We start from the raw sequence: 16087 nt of genomic DNA, 5'->3' as shown, positions 1-16087 counted from the left end.
TGGTCTAAGGGATGTCCAACACCCTGCCTGAGGTGGAATCTCGATTTTTGAAATATTTCTTTACTTGCCTCCATAGTTTCTACAACATACCATCATACACTCCTGTCACATTTTCCTCCATTTTCCTACCTAAACTTGTTACAGAATCAGCACCTGCTCTGAATTTCATCTGTGTATTAGGTCTATCTAGAGTCCAGGGTGAAACTACAATGTGACCATCTGTGGGGAAATATGATGTGAACACTAAAAGCAAAACTGAGATGGTGGTCACTTGGGGAAAGAAGTTTTAAGAGGCATATTCATTGTGATCAGGTCCTGTTCCCTTTACTACCTGCTTTCCCTGAGACCCTAAGGATTTTTTCTAAATGAAATTAACTGAAATTAATGACTAATAAACCAAAATTAATGTTGCTAAGTTTGTCATGGGGAAGGTCGAGCATACTGAGTTTACTTTTAGAAAAGTAATATATCCAGCAAAGAGAATAGCATTAATATATTACTGTGTGTTGTACATGTTCACTGAGGGAAAGGGAGAAATAATGAATAGCGGGAAACAAGTTAGCCTCTAAATTGTCATTCATTTGTCTTCCAGGATTTCAAAAGTGTTTTAATTTTTCTCTTATTGATGTCTTACAATAATGAAGCTATAAAATAGAATCTGTTATTGCCTTTTTGGAGGACTTTATTTAAAGAAAAGTTTCTGTCTAATATTAAATAATAAATTAATAATATTTGTGTCTGAACTTTATATTAATGAAATCCTATTGATAAATAACTTTTCACTTAAATGTCAGCTCCTGATATTTATGTGTTTGCATGTGTATTAAATCAATTAATTAACTATGGCTAAAACATTGTAGATGATTGCATAAATATATCAATCTTCCCAGTGCTCAGTGTGCAGTATCCTATTACAGTAATATGTCAGCATATTCTGCTTTCATCCAGAAATAAACATAAAGTTCCCAAATGTAAGAATCCTTCTTATTTAAATACTGTAATTTGTGAGCTCTTCATATTTATTATCTGAAACATATCACACAAAAATACTATTACTAAACCTCCTCTCAACTTTTCCCTCCATTAGGTAGAAGAGAAAACAGGAAATTTGATTTGTGTTTTTCCAGTAGCACCCATTGACTTAAAAGCTGGGTTATAAGCAACTCACTGGGAAACTGCTCCTAGACAATGTGATAAGTGGATGGGAAGGTGAGGTAAGGAAGGGCAGTCAGTTAAGAAGGCGTCTATGGGTTTCCATGTGAGAGTCCATGGCTCAGTGCCACTGGAGACACTCAGAGAGATGGTATAGAGCTACCTTCAGTTTCTTCCATTAGGGTGCAAAGTACTGGACTTTGACATCAACTATTGTTTCACATTTTCTAGTGGCTGTTTTTGGATGCATTCATTATGAGGCACTTCTGGCCCATACTATAAACTTCCTTGACAGAGACTGCCTTCAGGTAGAGGATATAGGGTAAAAGTGACTTCTGGGATGGATAGAGATTTTTTTTTTGTCTTTTTGAAACAGAGTCTCATCATGCATTTCAGCTGGCTTTGAGCTCACTTTGTAGCCCAGGCTTGTCTTGAACTCACTACGTTCCTCCTGCCTTAGTTTCCCCAGTGCTGGGATTAAAGGCATGCGCTGTAATATTATTTACAGAGGTATTAAGCAATGCTACAGTCATAACTAATTCACTTCTTCAAGTAAACCATCTTTTCAGAATGCAACAATGTACTACAACTCTCCTTTAGTATTTCAATTTATTTGTTGCTTATAGTTAATTTAGTGTAATTTAGTGTAATGTCATGGATTTAAGAATCAGTATCAATCTACCTCCTCTAGTTTCCTCAAGGTCATATACTCCCCGAGCCACATGACTCTTTTTCTTGCTGTCTTCTAAACATAGCTCTTTATGTTTTAATTCAATCATTGACTTGTTCTTGTGATAAATTATTATGTATGGAACTATTCAATAAGATGAGAGTTCATCTATAAATCTTAACCTTAGAAAGCTCATAGCTAAACATGGGAGGCCAAATTAAAATAAAATGCAGCAAATGTTTAATGAAAGTACAAAATGTAGCAAAATGAAGGCAAAAATCATTAATCCTATACAAATGCTGGACATAATTTCAGAAAACATTTAAAATGTGTTTCTTTATAATTAGGTACCTTTATAAATTTTACTTAGTTATACTGTGATGGTTGCTTGATGTCCTAAGTCAATTCAAAATTATATTCTGGTCATCTTGCCTTTGGCTAAGAGTCAGAAGCCATGCAGTACTGGATCTGAAGAACCAGGTGGAAGAGTACACACCTTTCATTAAATGGCACTCAGCAGCTGTATTCACTGAATTTTTATCACATATCACAAAGTTACTCATGACAGAGGAATTCCAGAGCGGCTTTGGAAAGTGGCAAGAATGATGGAATCAGTGTGTCTGAAGTGATGGGACTGTTCTGAGGGAAATTAATGTTGACATCTATTTTATTATAATAAAGTTTTAATTTAAACATTCACCACATCTGTGCGTGCCAGTCACGGCTTGGCTGAGGGTTACTCACATTAGGGAGGGCAATATTCTTTACCTATTCTACTCATTGAATTTATTGAAAATGACTTCTCAAATATACTAAGAATATTTGACCCAATATAGGACACGATGTGTGGCCCAGATTTACACATAGCATTAACCACGACAGTTGATAGTATGTCACTGAAATGCTGAACCTCTAAACTTATGATTTCATAAAACTAATAGATGTTATATACAACATTGGAACTACATAGTTTATGTCAATTTCATGTATATTTGGGCTTCAGACCCAAATAAAAGACTATATGACAGGCAGATATAAATGCTTAGTGTATTAAAAAGCAAAAGAAATTATCTTGTCCCTTATCTGCCCAAAATTCTCAGAACATCAGAAATAGAAATGTTGCTGCTGAAACTTCTATAAAAAATTAAGTAAAATATAAAATCAAACATTATATTATAATGAGTAGGACTCTGACAGGGTGAGAAGCTGATAGTCCTATTAAAATTGTAAAAGGAGGGTAGAAAGAATGAAGGAAAGCTAATGCCAGGAAATGTCTTAGACACTTGGAGAAGGCTAATACAAATATAGTTCTTTTAACTGATGAAAACAAAACTTTATTTGCAGTTAACTAAGATTTGCGGATACTTTAACCATGAGCCAAGCAATGGTGCTCAGTACTTTGTTTTCTTTTCATTTTCTGTGGTTGTTTGGTTCCCAACTTGGCACTTAATTTTATTGGTACATTTTAGATACACACACTGATAATATTCAACATAGGGAATTTGTACATGTACATGAACTTGCTTTTTTCCCTATCCCCTTCCTTCCCTTCAATTTCATTCTCTTAATAATTATATGAGGTAAGGGCTTATTGTGATTATCCTTATTTTCTGATTTAAAAAGATGAGACTGAGAACTTGAGAACCTTGTTCAGTCACTTTTAAAGCTCTGTGAGCAGTGAGGTCTAATTTTGTTTTGCTACAACAAAGCATGGCTCTCCTGGACAGTGTGTAATGTGTGATCCTATTAATGGCAACTACTTCTCTCAGTCATTACTATTTACATCATTTTTTGAAACTCAGAAAACAGTCCAATTTTCTTACTAGGTAATAGAAATCTCTCAATTAGAAACACATTTGCTAAAATCCTTCCAACCAATTACTCAAGCTATGAGTACTATTAAGGGGAATAAATCAAAATGAAACTTTTGAATTAATTAATCTCAAAGGAGATGCTTCTCATGTTCATTAAGATTGATTTGTTTCCCTGTAGTTTTTGTGTCTCATTTGTGACCTATGTCATTGGGCAAAGTGGATTAATAAGACTGGGAATCGGCCTCAGCTATGCAACAAGGCATATTAAAGTGTTAGTTTCACCCTTGGCAATTACTATGCTTGGAAGTAAATTTCCTTCCTGCTGTGGGTTCTCTCTGCAATTGTTACTCCAGGGAAAAACCAATCATGAGTGTTGTATACACATCCTAATGTCCAGTCTCCTTCCTGACCACTTGCTCCTGAGCAATTTTTTTCACTCTTGTTTTTCCAGTTTTATATTGTGAGGCTGATTCTTCCTAACTCACTGTGTTAAAAGGCCTTCTTAGAACCGATTCTTACCCCCATTCTTGTCAGAAGTAGTGTTCAGATGTCACTTTCCAGTTACTGTCTAAATAAGTAGAGTCTACTTGAATTGACAGAAGACTGAAACTATGGGTTTATTAAGGTCAAGGCACCAGACGACTATGTGAGGATTTATGTAGTAGCTTTTTGAACTCCGACAGTTTTAGCATTTATCAAGTGCTGCTTAAACCCTTGGCAGTCAAAGGCAACATAAATATATCACAATTGTTTCTTCTTTATAACTCCTAATTATTAGTTAGAAATTTTGTACTATAAGGAAGCTTGGGAAGGCTAATATAAGTACAGTTCCTTTAACTATTGAAAAAAATCTTATAAAGAGAAATGAGCACATAGAAATGAATGCACGAGATCAGAAAATCTACATCCCATAAGGAGACCTGAGGTTTTAGTAGATTTCCATCTATTATACGGTGTGAATTTTTTTGACCATTCTGGTTTGAATGAAATAAAATGTCATGGTCTCAGAGGTGGAGCTTTAAGATTATATCACAAAGACACTGATCGAGTAAACCGATTGATCCATGGAGGGGTTCTTAGCTGAATATGGTCTTCAGAGGTGGAGCCTGACTAGAGGGAGTTGGTCATTAGGGGCATCACCTGGAAGGGTATACATCTGTCGTTAGCCCTTTCTCCTCCCTCTGGTTCTTTTCCTTTCACTTTGTTTCCTATCTGCCACCTGCTCTGCCGTGCCCTCTGCTCTAAAGTTCCCACCTTGAAGTAAGCTGAACATAGACTGAAAACTCAGAAACCATGAGCTAACATAAACCTTTCTTCCTTTAAATTATTTTACTCTGGAATTTGGTAATGAAGAAAAAGTTAACCTCCACTCAGTTATATTATTTTAGCAAATGTTTTTTGCATATTTACTAACTCATTTAGTGAGGAGTCATGGAGAATGAAAAGAAGAATGTTAATGTGCTATCAGAATCTTTATGAAACATATTAAAATACATATTACTAATCATAGAAGTACAGTTAAAATATAAGATGAGTTTATGTGAGAGAAGTTAGCTTGACCCATAAATATCAGGATGTGCCTGAAGAAGATAAACATAAATGAATTAAGATTTACTTGCTGAAAGAATTTAAAATCTTGGGAAAATTTAGAAATAGAAAAAGTTTAAGCATTAGAACAAATATCTAGATGTTGCTTAGACATAGAATTTGCAAGCTAATGAGCTGAGGAGGTTGTTTCTCCAGTTAAAAAAATAATATAGAGCAAGGTACGACAGTGCATGCCTGTAATTCTGGTACTCAAGGGAGTGGGACAGGAGGGTTATCTTGAGTTTGAGTTCAGTTGGGTTGCAAATGACTTCAAAGGCAACATGAACAATAAAATAAGACCTTGTCTCAAAACCCTAACATTAGATGTATTTAATAAGATATTAAATTTAATGTTGCATGTTAAATATATTATTTTTAAATATTGCAATATATGCTTTTATGTATCATATAATGATATTCCAGTCATTGAGAGAGTACAAGTGTGTCTGTGGTTTCATAAGATTATAACTACCTGAAAACTTCCTGTCACACAGTGACTTTAAAGCTGGCTTAATACCTCAATACAACCTATTTCTTGGGTGTCTGTGGTGGAGTCAATGTAAACAACCTTACTGGACTGCCGATTACAGCACATAGGATAGTTTCCATAGCGTAATACTTGATAATGATATCGAAAAACTGTTACTGGTTTATTGATTTACAGCATTATATGTTTATCCATATTTTAGGGTGTACTTCTGCTTACAAAAGTTTCACTGTGAAAGAGAAGCCTTGTCACAAAGCAGCACTACCACTCACCTTGTGGTTACTGCAAGGAGTCATTTGGAGGCACTGAGATATACCCTGTAGGTGTATCTAAATAAGTACAATGAAACAATTGCCTAAACTTGTATTTCTTGGAATATATTTCCTTTTTAAGGGCACATGACTGTGCATTGCCTTAGTTACAGCTAGGATAACATTTTATAGCATTTGTATTATTATAGCGTGGTATTATAGATTTCTTTGTATTTGTTAGGTCATGCTAAAAACTCTGGGTCTACTACCAGGACCAAAGAAATAGAAAGAGCAGGCTTAGATAGACCAATTGGGTATTCCTCTCTGATCTCCTTTGTCTCTGCATCCTGTTTCCATGGAGACTGCTAGGCAGAGCCTCATATGTCAGCAACACACTGAAGCTGATCCATAGAGCACACGAACTGAGATGTGAGCTCTGAGGTTAATGGAAATGATACCAGTTAATAGTGTACCATTCGCCTAATTTTAAAGTTCATCAAGTGTACTCAAGCTTACTTTTCACACACCATTGTCCTCCTAGTCATCGTACTCTCAGACCCTCAGTTCACATCTAAATACATGTGATGGTAAAAATGATGCTACTGCTGTCCCCCTGGGAGAGCTCCAGTTCAGTGTGTGTTCTGGCGTGGCCTTGGGCTGTCCAGACCTAGTTTCCCATCATAAGGATTGACCTCTTCCTTCTGTGGTCTCCATAAGGATACCAAATACCATTCTCTGTTGGAGAATCCTTTCATTGTAACCCCACTTGTGTTCATGGATTTCCTGCAACATATTTCAATTAAAAATTTAACCATCCATCATGTAAAAATAATACCTTTTTAAGTTTAGGAAGCTAGCACTTAAAACGAGATTATATCAAGGATAAAAAATGACTCAGAAAATAGTAAGATAAACTATACAAAATTGACTTTACTAATAAAACATAAGATACAATTAAAATCTATTCAAGATAGTATGGTGGACTTTTTAAAAGAATACTTATAAAATACTGCTAATTCTTCGTATTTGCAGAGAGATTTAAATGTATTATATATGCAAGATCTCATTTGTAATACAAAAAATACATGGAAAGCATTTCATTTTTAAAGATAAAGACTTGGAGATTCTTCTTCAATTTGTGTAACTTGTACCTTTTCATATACCAATAATGACATGGTCATGATTTGAACCCAAATCTTATGATTAGAAGCTTTTTCCTCTGGCTGTCATGTAGCAATCACTGGTATGGAGACTAGTCATTCTTTGACAGTGTTTGAAAGTGTCAGGAATAAAAGTTTTAGAAATAATACTGTCTCCTTGCTTCTCAGGTAAAATGTATCCAGTTAAGATAAGTTAGATTTTCTCTGAGTCATCTAGTAGCTGTTTCAGAACGACCCTGGGACAATTTGATTATCTTGGTTACATGAACCAATTGGTTATGAAAATAAATGAGAATATTTTGACTCATGAATGCAAACCCTTTGACTTCAGTAGATACAGAGATGGGAGTCACCCACCTGAACGTGGTACTAGAGAAACATTAACACCTCTTTCCTATTTTCCCACCTCCATGCATTTATAGGAAAACAAGGTCCAGTAAAAATATGAAAAGACATGTTGTCAATACACCCCCTCAAAATGCTGCTCTTTGCTTCCAACAAATTTAGCTCTTAATGCTTGCCATGATTTTTCTTTCTTTTTATTCCTTGGCACTTTCTGATGCTGTTCTGAAAGTTTTTTTCATGAATATCTTCAGTTGTGCTGCAGTGACTGACTCAGTGTCCTGAAACAATTCAAGACATCATCTTCCATGATCATTCTGAACTCAGGGAAGAGCCAGAAGTCACCCCATGCTGGTTCTGGGTGAATAGTCATTGTGATAGTTACCCTATTTGCTTTTCCATTGGATGATATTTAGCAGCACTAATTACGGTGTCATTATATTACATAGGTCCATAATTGCATCAGAAAGTGGGAAGAAAAATAGGATGTCTGTTATTTCTTGTGTCTAGATGTCCCCCCAAATGCTCATGCAGTCATGGAGGAAGTGGGCTTTACAGAGGTGGCTGAATCTAGAATTTGTGATTGACTCATGGTCCAATGCTTGGGCTAAGGGTGTGAATGCTACACTGAATGTAATGGTGAGTGACTTCCATAAAATAAGTATATGGGCCATAAAGAGGCTTATCCCAATTCTTCTTGTGCTTGCTTTTGCTGTTTTCCAGTGTCATGAACTGCTGACCACTGCCATATCCCACCCTGTCTTGGAGCCAGCTGATTATGAGTTGATAACTCTTCAAATTGTGACAAAAATAAAACTTTTTCCCTTTACCTATGGATGTCAGGTATCTCGTCTAAGCAATGAGAAATGTCACTAAGACAGAATTTGGTACCAGAGAACTGGGATTGTTTCTGTGACTTTACCTGACCATGTAATTCAGAAGCCTCTGGAAATAGCTTGTGGGAAGAGTTTGGAAAAGAGATGCCAGCTAAAAGAGTAAAGCTGAAATTTCTTAGGTTTTGCTATATGCAAGATTCTGATCAGATCTTAAGAAGACCAAAGGACTTGTGAAGACCAGGCTCAGGTGGTTTCTTCTGGGAATATGCACTCGACTGGCAGAAGGAAACTTTGTCTCGGTTTTGCTTACTGAGATTAAGGGGGCAGCCTAATTAATTTAGAAGAAGAAATTTCAAGGAAGCTTAATGTTGAGGCAGGGGAGTGTATACATTTAGCTAGATTTATGTTGAGAAGCAAGAGTAAAGAACGCCACAAAATGATTCAAAATGTTGCAGGTTTAGCTAGAAAGGAAGTTTCACTAAAATTATGGACCACAAAGAGTAAAGGATTTGATCTTGATTGTTGAGAAAGAACATAATAGGAAAGATAGCTTGTAAGCATCACAAGAAGCAGCAGAACTCTACCATTTGCAGCATCAAAATTGCAAAAGTGAGTGACTTCACTCTGAGAAGAAAAAGTAAGATGTTCATGTTCCAGGACAGTGACAGCCTAGAGAGTTTGTTCCTTGGAATTGGATTCAAAAAGCTCAGTGACCCTAGAATTCATTCCGACAGCCAAGAGAGAAAAAAGCCTTGATGTTATTCCAGTTGTTACCAGACTTTCACATCCTCCACGTGGCACTGGTTTTAGGTGCATACATAATGGAAGAATCGTAGGGGCAGGAAAATTTCTGCTCAAATTTCAGAGGAAGGTCTGGGAGGACAAGCAAAGTGTCACTGAGAGGGCAGCGTGTGAAGTTGTGAGTGTATAGCTGAAGTCTGAGTGGAGACGCTATCAGTTTGGAAAAACCAGAAACACGGATCATCTGATGAAAACTACAAGGAAGCATCTGAGTGGGCCCAAGAGAGAAGTCACCGGTGCTACCACTGCCAGAAATGAGGTTTGGGGCAGAACCGCTGAAGCCCTTCAGAATTTACATCTTGCCACAGATTGATTTAGATGCTACATGTGGACCTGTAAGACTTAATGTTTTCCCTGCTAGATTTTGGATGTGATTTAGGCCCATCCCTTTGATTCATCCCATGTATAACTTTTGGAATGGAAAGATGTACCTCGTGCCATTGAATGCTGGAAGTGTTTAACTTTTCATTTGTATAGGGACTCACAGCTGAGTTTGCCTTAAATCTCAGGAGAGATTTGGAACATGGGCTTTTCAACAATGCTGAAGCTCTTAGCATTTGGCAACTCTTGGAAATGGACTAAATATTTTTATGTAAAGGAATGCACACAAAGCCTCAGGGGACAAAGGGTGGAATGCTATGGTTTGTGTTTCTGTGTCTGCCAAAATCTGCTCACAGTCATGAGGGTTGGGCTTTTCAGAGGTGACTGTATGTAGAGTTTGTGATTGACTCATAGTCTAGTGCTAGGATTAAGCATGTGAGTGCTACACAAATAAACTATTTTTTTTAAATATGCTATAAACTTTTAACATAAACAACAGTGACTTACTGTCTCATTCCTTTGGAGACTGCCAAGTTCAAGATTATGGTTTCTTCAGGGTTTTCAGGGAGTAAAAAGTAGCCATGATAATACTGTGTCCTTACATGGTGGGAAGACAGGATGAAAGGGCAATGAAATAGAGAGGAGACAGAGAGAGAGAAAGAGAGAGAGAGAGAGAGAGAGAGAGAGAGAGAGAGAGAGAGAGAGACAGAGACAGAGACAGAGAGACAGAAATAGGAAAATAGTGTGTGTGTGTGTGTGTGTGTGTGTGTGTGTACTTCTCTTGTATACAAGGGGACAGAGACTCTATATTTAAAATCTCATTTAACCTTAATCAGCTTTTAAAAGTCACTACTATTAAAACACCCTAAAGATGGACAAAGGAGATAAGGTTTCAATCTATGAATTTTGGGAATACAAAATTCAGTGCATAGAAATAATTATGGAGAAAATGGGATTAATTTGTTTGGAAGTCAGAATAAAAAGACTAACTTAATTTTTCATTTTAATAATATATTCTTACACAGTACACATGGTTTCTACATATGTCCTAAGACTGAGCTGTACCCTTCATCTGTTCTCTTATTTTCCTGGGTCAGTCACAAATATGGAAAGTGCAGAATGAGTCCCTAATGGCAATACCCAGTAATTTCACAGGAGGAGGATTACTGTTTTCTTTCTTGCCGCCTCACTGATTAACATTTAATTGCTATTCCCTTTGCTCAGCAATCTGCTTGAATAGGAACCATTCAGACACAGAACCTCAAAGACATTTAGGGAAATTTAAATTCATATATGGGGGAACATTACAACTATTAGTGTCTTGGGAAACACCTATGAAGAAGAGAGAGTCACATTAAACTTTATGTCACTTATCTGGGTTTATTTTGGTAAGAAGAAAATGCAGATCATAAGAGAAAGCCCCTGACTCTGGCTTGTAATGTGCTCTCCAGGGCAAATTTGAACCATCATCCTAAAAAAGCAGATGCATAGATGGTAGAACAGTTGAGCTTCTTCTCTAGGAGTTGCAAATATTCCATCTTCTTTATTTTTCCTCTTCTGAAATGACTTATATATCCAATGGAGAGAGGAGTGTTTTGATTCCTTAGTTTACAAATCTTGTTATGAGTTGAGGATGAAGAAGAATTTGGGGCTATTCTTGAATTTTCCTTATAACCAGGAATATAGATGGATGTAGAAATATTCACAGAATGAGAATTGCAAATAAACCTAAACCTGGATATCATCAGTTGATTTCTCTCCATAAAGTACAAAAATCAAAATTTATTTATAGGAAGTATAAATTAATGTAATTCTTATTTTGTGTCTGATCATGCATTTACCATAATTGGTAAAATTCTAAGTATTTGGTGCAATGGGGCAAAGAAGAAAGGTAAGTGATTGCAGTTCTTCACTATCTGACAGTGTCTCATAGTCCTGGTACAAAACAAGAAAGCGGTTCCTGATTGTTCCCAGCCACTCACTAACTCATTTCATTCTCTCAGCATCCTGAGAGCCTGTCTAGCTTGGGTCCGGCACTGTCTTGGCTCTGGGAATATATTCAATAAACGTGAAAAGATATTTTATCTCCCAGATTTTGTATTTGTCAAAGTGGGATCTCACGTGCACATGCACAGGTGTGTGTCTGTATGTGTTTGTTCACGTATGTGCTTCAAGGATGCAAACACAGCCTGATTTTCAATGACTCATTGTAGAGGAAAGCAATGTTTCAAATTTTGAAAGAAAAACAATATTAACAATGTTTAACAAAGTCAGTAGTGCTTGCAATTTATCAAAGATACAGTAGTGTGAAAATGCTAATGTCTTAAAGGAGATATGGATAACAGGTTGGAATCTTTACAAATTATCTTAATTTGAGAGAGTTGCTTAATCTTTATACTATTAAAATATTTTCTTTTCTCTAGATAAACCACAAACTGTTATTCTAAGAATCAAGTGAACTTAGATCACACGTATACATTTAGAACTCTACATCAGGAAATAACTTTTTCTATGACTTAAAAGTGAAATGTAAAGTAACTACTGCTGATTAACAAATATAGTGATTCTGAGGTTGTCATTTTATTCCCAGCCACATGTAAAATGAGCTTAAATGATTCTAGTGCCTGGTATCCTCCTACTGTGACAGAGGAACAGAAAAAAATTCTATTAATCATGTCTTTATCTTTAAAAATCTTTGGCCTATTTTTCCTTAAAAATACTTTGCAACATGACTGACCCTAGTACCAAAAATTTTTTTGCAATAAGAAAAATCTATAAAAAGCTGGACCTGGTGGCACACTCCTGTAATCCCAGAACTTGGGAGGTTGAGGCAGGAGAATTGTTTGCCAGTTTGACACAAACCTGCTACAAAGTGAACCCATCACCATCCTGAAATTCATAGTGAGATTCTGTCTCAAAACAAAACAAACAGAAATCTCAAGAATATCTACACAAGCAATCACTAAAACAAAACAACTAGCTGTAGCAACTGTTAAATTGTGTATGACAGTTGCACTCCAGTTAAAATGCCCTTGAGCTTGGACCAATCCTTTCATAATTTAGAACCAAAAGATGCTCATTTACATCTCATTTTTCAACTACGTTCTCTCACTGATAACTGTAACCAGGAAATTCTCCCACACTGTCTCATTTCTTTTTCTCCAAGAACCGGATCTCATGGATGTAAGGAACCACTCAGCAGTAACTGAATTCATTCTCCTTGGAATCCCACACACACAGGGGCTGGAGACAATGCTTTTTTTCTTATTCTTGCCTTTCTATGTCTGCACTCTCTTGGGAAACTTGTCCATCCTTGTGATTGTTATTTCCTCTACACGCCTTCACACACCCATGTATTTCTTCCTGGGTAACTTGTCTGTGTTTGACATGGGATTCTCCTCTGTGACCTGTCCCAAAATGCTGCTCTACCTTGTAGGACTGAGCCAGCTCATCTCTTACCAAAACTGTGTCACCCAGCTCTTCTTCTTCCATTTCCTCGGGAGTGCTGAGTGCTTCTTTTTCACTGTGATTGCCTATGATCGCTTTGCTGCCATCTGTCACCCTCTGAGGTACACAGTCATCATGAACTCCAGAGTCTGTGTGACCCTGGCTGTGGGAACATGGCTTTTGGGTTGCGTCCACTCGAGCATCTTGACCTCTCTCACCTTTACCTTGCCATACTGTGGTTCCAATGAGGTGAATCACTTCTTCTGTGATATCCCTGCCCTCCTGCCTTTGGCCTGTGCGGATACATCCGTGGCACACAGGGTGAGTTTCATAAACGTTGGCATAGTGTCCCTTGTCTGCTTTCTCCTAATCCTAGCATCCTACACTCGAATCACGGTCTCTATTTTGAGCATTCCCACAAGGGAGGGCCGGCGCCGGGCCTTCTCCACCTGCAGTGCCCACCTGATCGCCATCCTCTGTGCCTATGGGCCCATCATCACCGTGTACCTGCAACCCACACCCAACCCCATGCTGGGGACTGTAGTCCAAATCCTGATGAATCTGGTAGGACCGATGCTGAACCCTCTTATCTACACCTTGAGGAACAAGGAGGTAAAGACGGCTCTGAGAAAACTACTGCACTGCTCCGGAGAAGCAGATGGATGAAAGCTAAACCTGAGATTCTTCCTAAAGTGGGATGAGGAATTTCACTGCAGTCCTCGCATCTGACCCAGATAAGAAATTTTTAGCACATGTTGAATGTGTGCACCACTGTAGAATGATAATACCTGATGTAATTGTGTGTTTTATACTATCTAGGTTCTGTTAATTCACCTTCAAAACAGCATAGTCTTAATCGTATTTATTTTCCCTTCCTTTTGTGAAGAATATCCTTCCATTGGAAGGAAGATTTTCTTTTCACATGGTTTTCCATTCTTTTCTACATTTACTGCCTCCAAAACATGTGTGAGATAAACAAAAAGCCTTGAGAAAGACAGTAAATAGAAAGAAAACACACTGAAATAACTTATTGGAATATTCGTGGAGTATCTTTCTTTTAGTATTAATCAATTGAATGGTGTTTTTAAGGTAAAATGTTTTATTCTTCTCCATCTGCTTGGAAAGGGAATAATTCATCCTCAAGATGAGGTAGAGTTTCCTGTCTCTAATCTTGGGCTTCATGTCCAATTTCAATATTTGAAATTTCCTAGGCAAAAAAGAATTTGCCTCAGTTCTGAAGTAATAAAATGTGTGGTCCTTTTTTATCTTCTTATTAGCAAATAGTGTGACAGTTAATGTGCTTGAGAAATGTTATTTTTAAAAGTTAGATTGCTAGATACAGTCATCAGCTTTCCAACAAGCATTCAAGAAATACATATCTCCAGAGAATATTGCAAGGTTTCTGTGTTAAGTATACTTCATTAGACAATTTCTTTTATGTATCTTTTACATTATTTAGCAAAATTCCTTTAAATACATTCAAACATCCTTCTAGAAATTGTAATGTTTATGGGATGTTCTGGGACCATAATTATGAAATATATTTTTTTGACATATATTTAAAAGTGTTACCATTTTTCTCAATACCTGAAACTGACTTTTAGCTCACTAAGATTCACGTGGCCTTGGGAGATTTATTGAGGCTCCAACTATCACTCCATTATCTGCCAAAGAATTCCATTCTTCCAGTTAAAAAAATATAGAAACTGTATCTTGAATCTTAGCTCAGTGATAGCATTTGTGGTTCTGTACACTGGCTTGTGGCATTGGGGAAAGACAAAAGTATAAATACTCTCAGGTTTACACATCTTTATTCTTTTTATATGTGGCAAATGCATGTGTTTTACTTTACAAATCCCTATGCAGAATGTATGTGAGCCAATGATTGGATTAGCAGTGTCCCAGAAGGAAGACATCATTTTCATTTTTCTGGATTTATTGTGCTAACTTCCTAAGGAGCCCATAGTTTTTCCTGCTTTGAATCTTTGATCAAAATGTGAAGCACTACACTATTAAAACACCATGCAGTGATGACGCTGTGTGATGTGAAGCAGCTAAATTCATGCCCACATTCTCTTGGCTCTCCTGGGAGCAAAGTCTGAATGACATAAATCATCTTTCAAACATTTCTGAATCCTTGAAACTATAACATTTACAAATGTTTTAAATGTTCTCTTTCACAATTTCTTTAGATTTCTGTCTTTCATTCAGTAACACTTATATCATTTTTAGAGTCTTTTGTAATTGTCAGATGTTGTGGTAAAAGCAATACACCTGATTTCCCATCAATTCTTATGAAAAGTCTCTACATTTTAACGTAATTTAGTTGATATTTATGAATACTTAATTTACAGTACATTATCACTTTTTGCTAATTCTATAAGATGAATAAGATCTCTGAGATGAAGAGCCTAACACGTTATTAGCTGTCTGTGGTGTTAATATAAAACATAATAAAATTGTATCTAATGAACTCTTATAAAACTACAGAAAAAAAAAAAAAACTTTTTTCAGGTTACCAAGTGCAGGTATTATTCCTGAGTAGTGTACTTACCTGACCTCATTTGATCTTCACCACAATACCACAAAATATTGGTATTAGATATGCCCTACTTTTTACATGAGAAAACCTTTTAAAATATTAAACTACATTTAACTTTTTTCTTTTTTTTTATTAAGGAGAAAAAGAAAAAAAACAGAAATAGGGTACAAGTTATACAGAATTTGAGAAAAAATAAACAATATAAAGTGGACTTTCAAACAGTGAGACTGGAAACAGTTTTGTTCAATGATCCAACAAAACTCAGTAATATGGTTATCTATCTTATACACTTAAATATGCATGCGGTTATATTCTTTAGAGCGCTTTCTTTTCCTTTCTTTTGTATAATGACAATTACACATCTTGGGTTTTATTACTGCCACAGTTCTTATTACTTTTTTTGAAGAGAGTAAAACCAAATGTGACATAACAGAACAGAGTCAGTCAGATCAAAAGGATGAACATAATAGAAAATGTAAAAACAAAATACTAGGTGATCGACGATGGTTACTATACTGCCTCTTGCTATCTTAAAAAGAATTGCCTATATCATCAGTTTTCATAAAATTGAACAAAACAGTAAAGAATTAAACCAAAACACTGGAGACATTACAGGGCTTTAAAAGAAGATAATAGTCAACCCAAATGGCGTCATAATGAATCTTATTGTCTTTACA

The 16087-nt window shown here is 36.3% G+C and overlaps 1 protein-coding gene across 1 annotated transcript; it reads left to right on the top strand.

Annotated features, from left to right (window-relative positions):
• Positions 1–12598: 12598 nt before the first annotated feature.
• Positions 12599–13534, top strand: LOC100734267 (olfactory receptor 10D3-like). The gene has a single exon (XM_003472615.1). The coding sequence runs from the start codon at positions 12599–12601 to the stop codon at positions 13532–13534; it is 936 nt and encodes a 311-aa protein (XP_003472663.1).
• Positions 13535–16087: the final 2553 nt, after the last annotated feature.

Source organism: Cavia porcellus, unplaced genomic scaffold (genome assembly GCF_034190915.1).
Source record: "Cavia porcellus strain 051 isolate PalLab524CR breed Dunkin Hartley unplaced genomic scaffold, mCavPor4.1 scaffold_9, whole genome shotgun sequence".
NCBI lineage: Eukaryota > Metazoa > Chordata > Mammalia > Rodentia > Caviidae > Cavia > Cavia porcellus.
The sequence above is the reverse complement of the archived record's forward strand: the minus strand, read 5'-3'. Positions and strand labels throughout refer to the sequence as shown.

Coding starts and splice junctions, on each gene's coding strand:
- LOC100734267 (XM_003472615.1), top strand. CDS start 12,599: ATGGATGTAAGGAACCACTCAGCAGTAACTGAATTCATTCTCCTTGGA.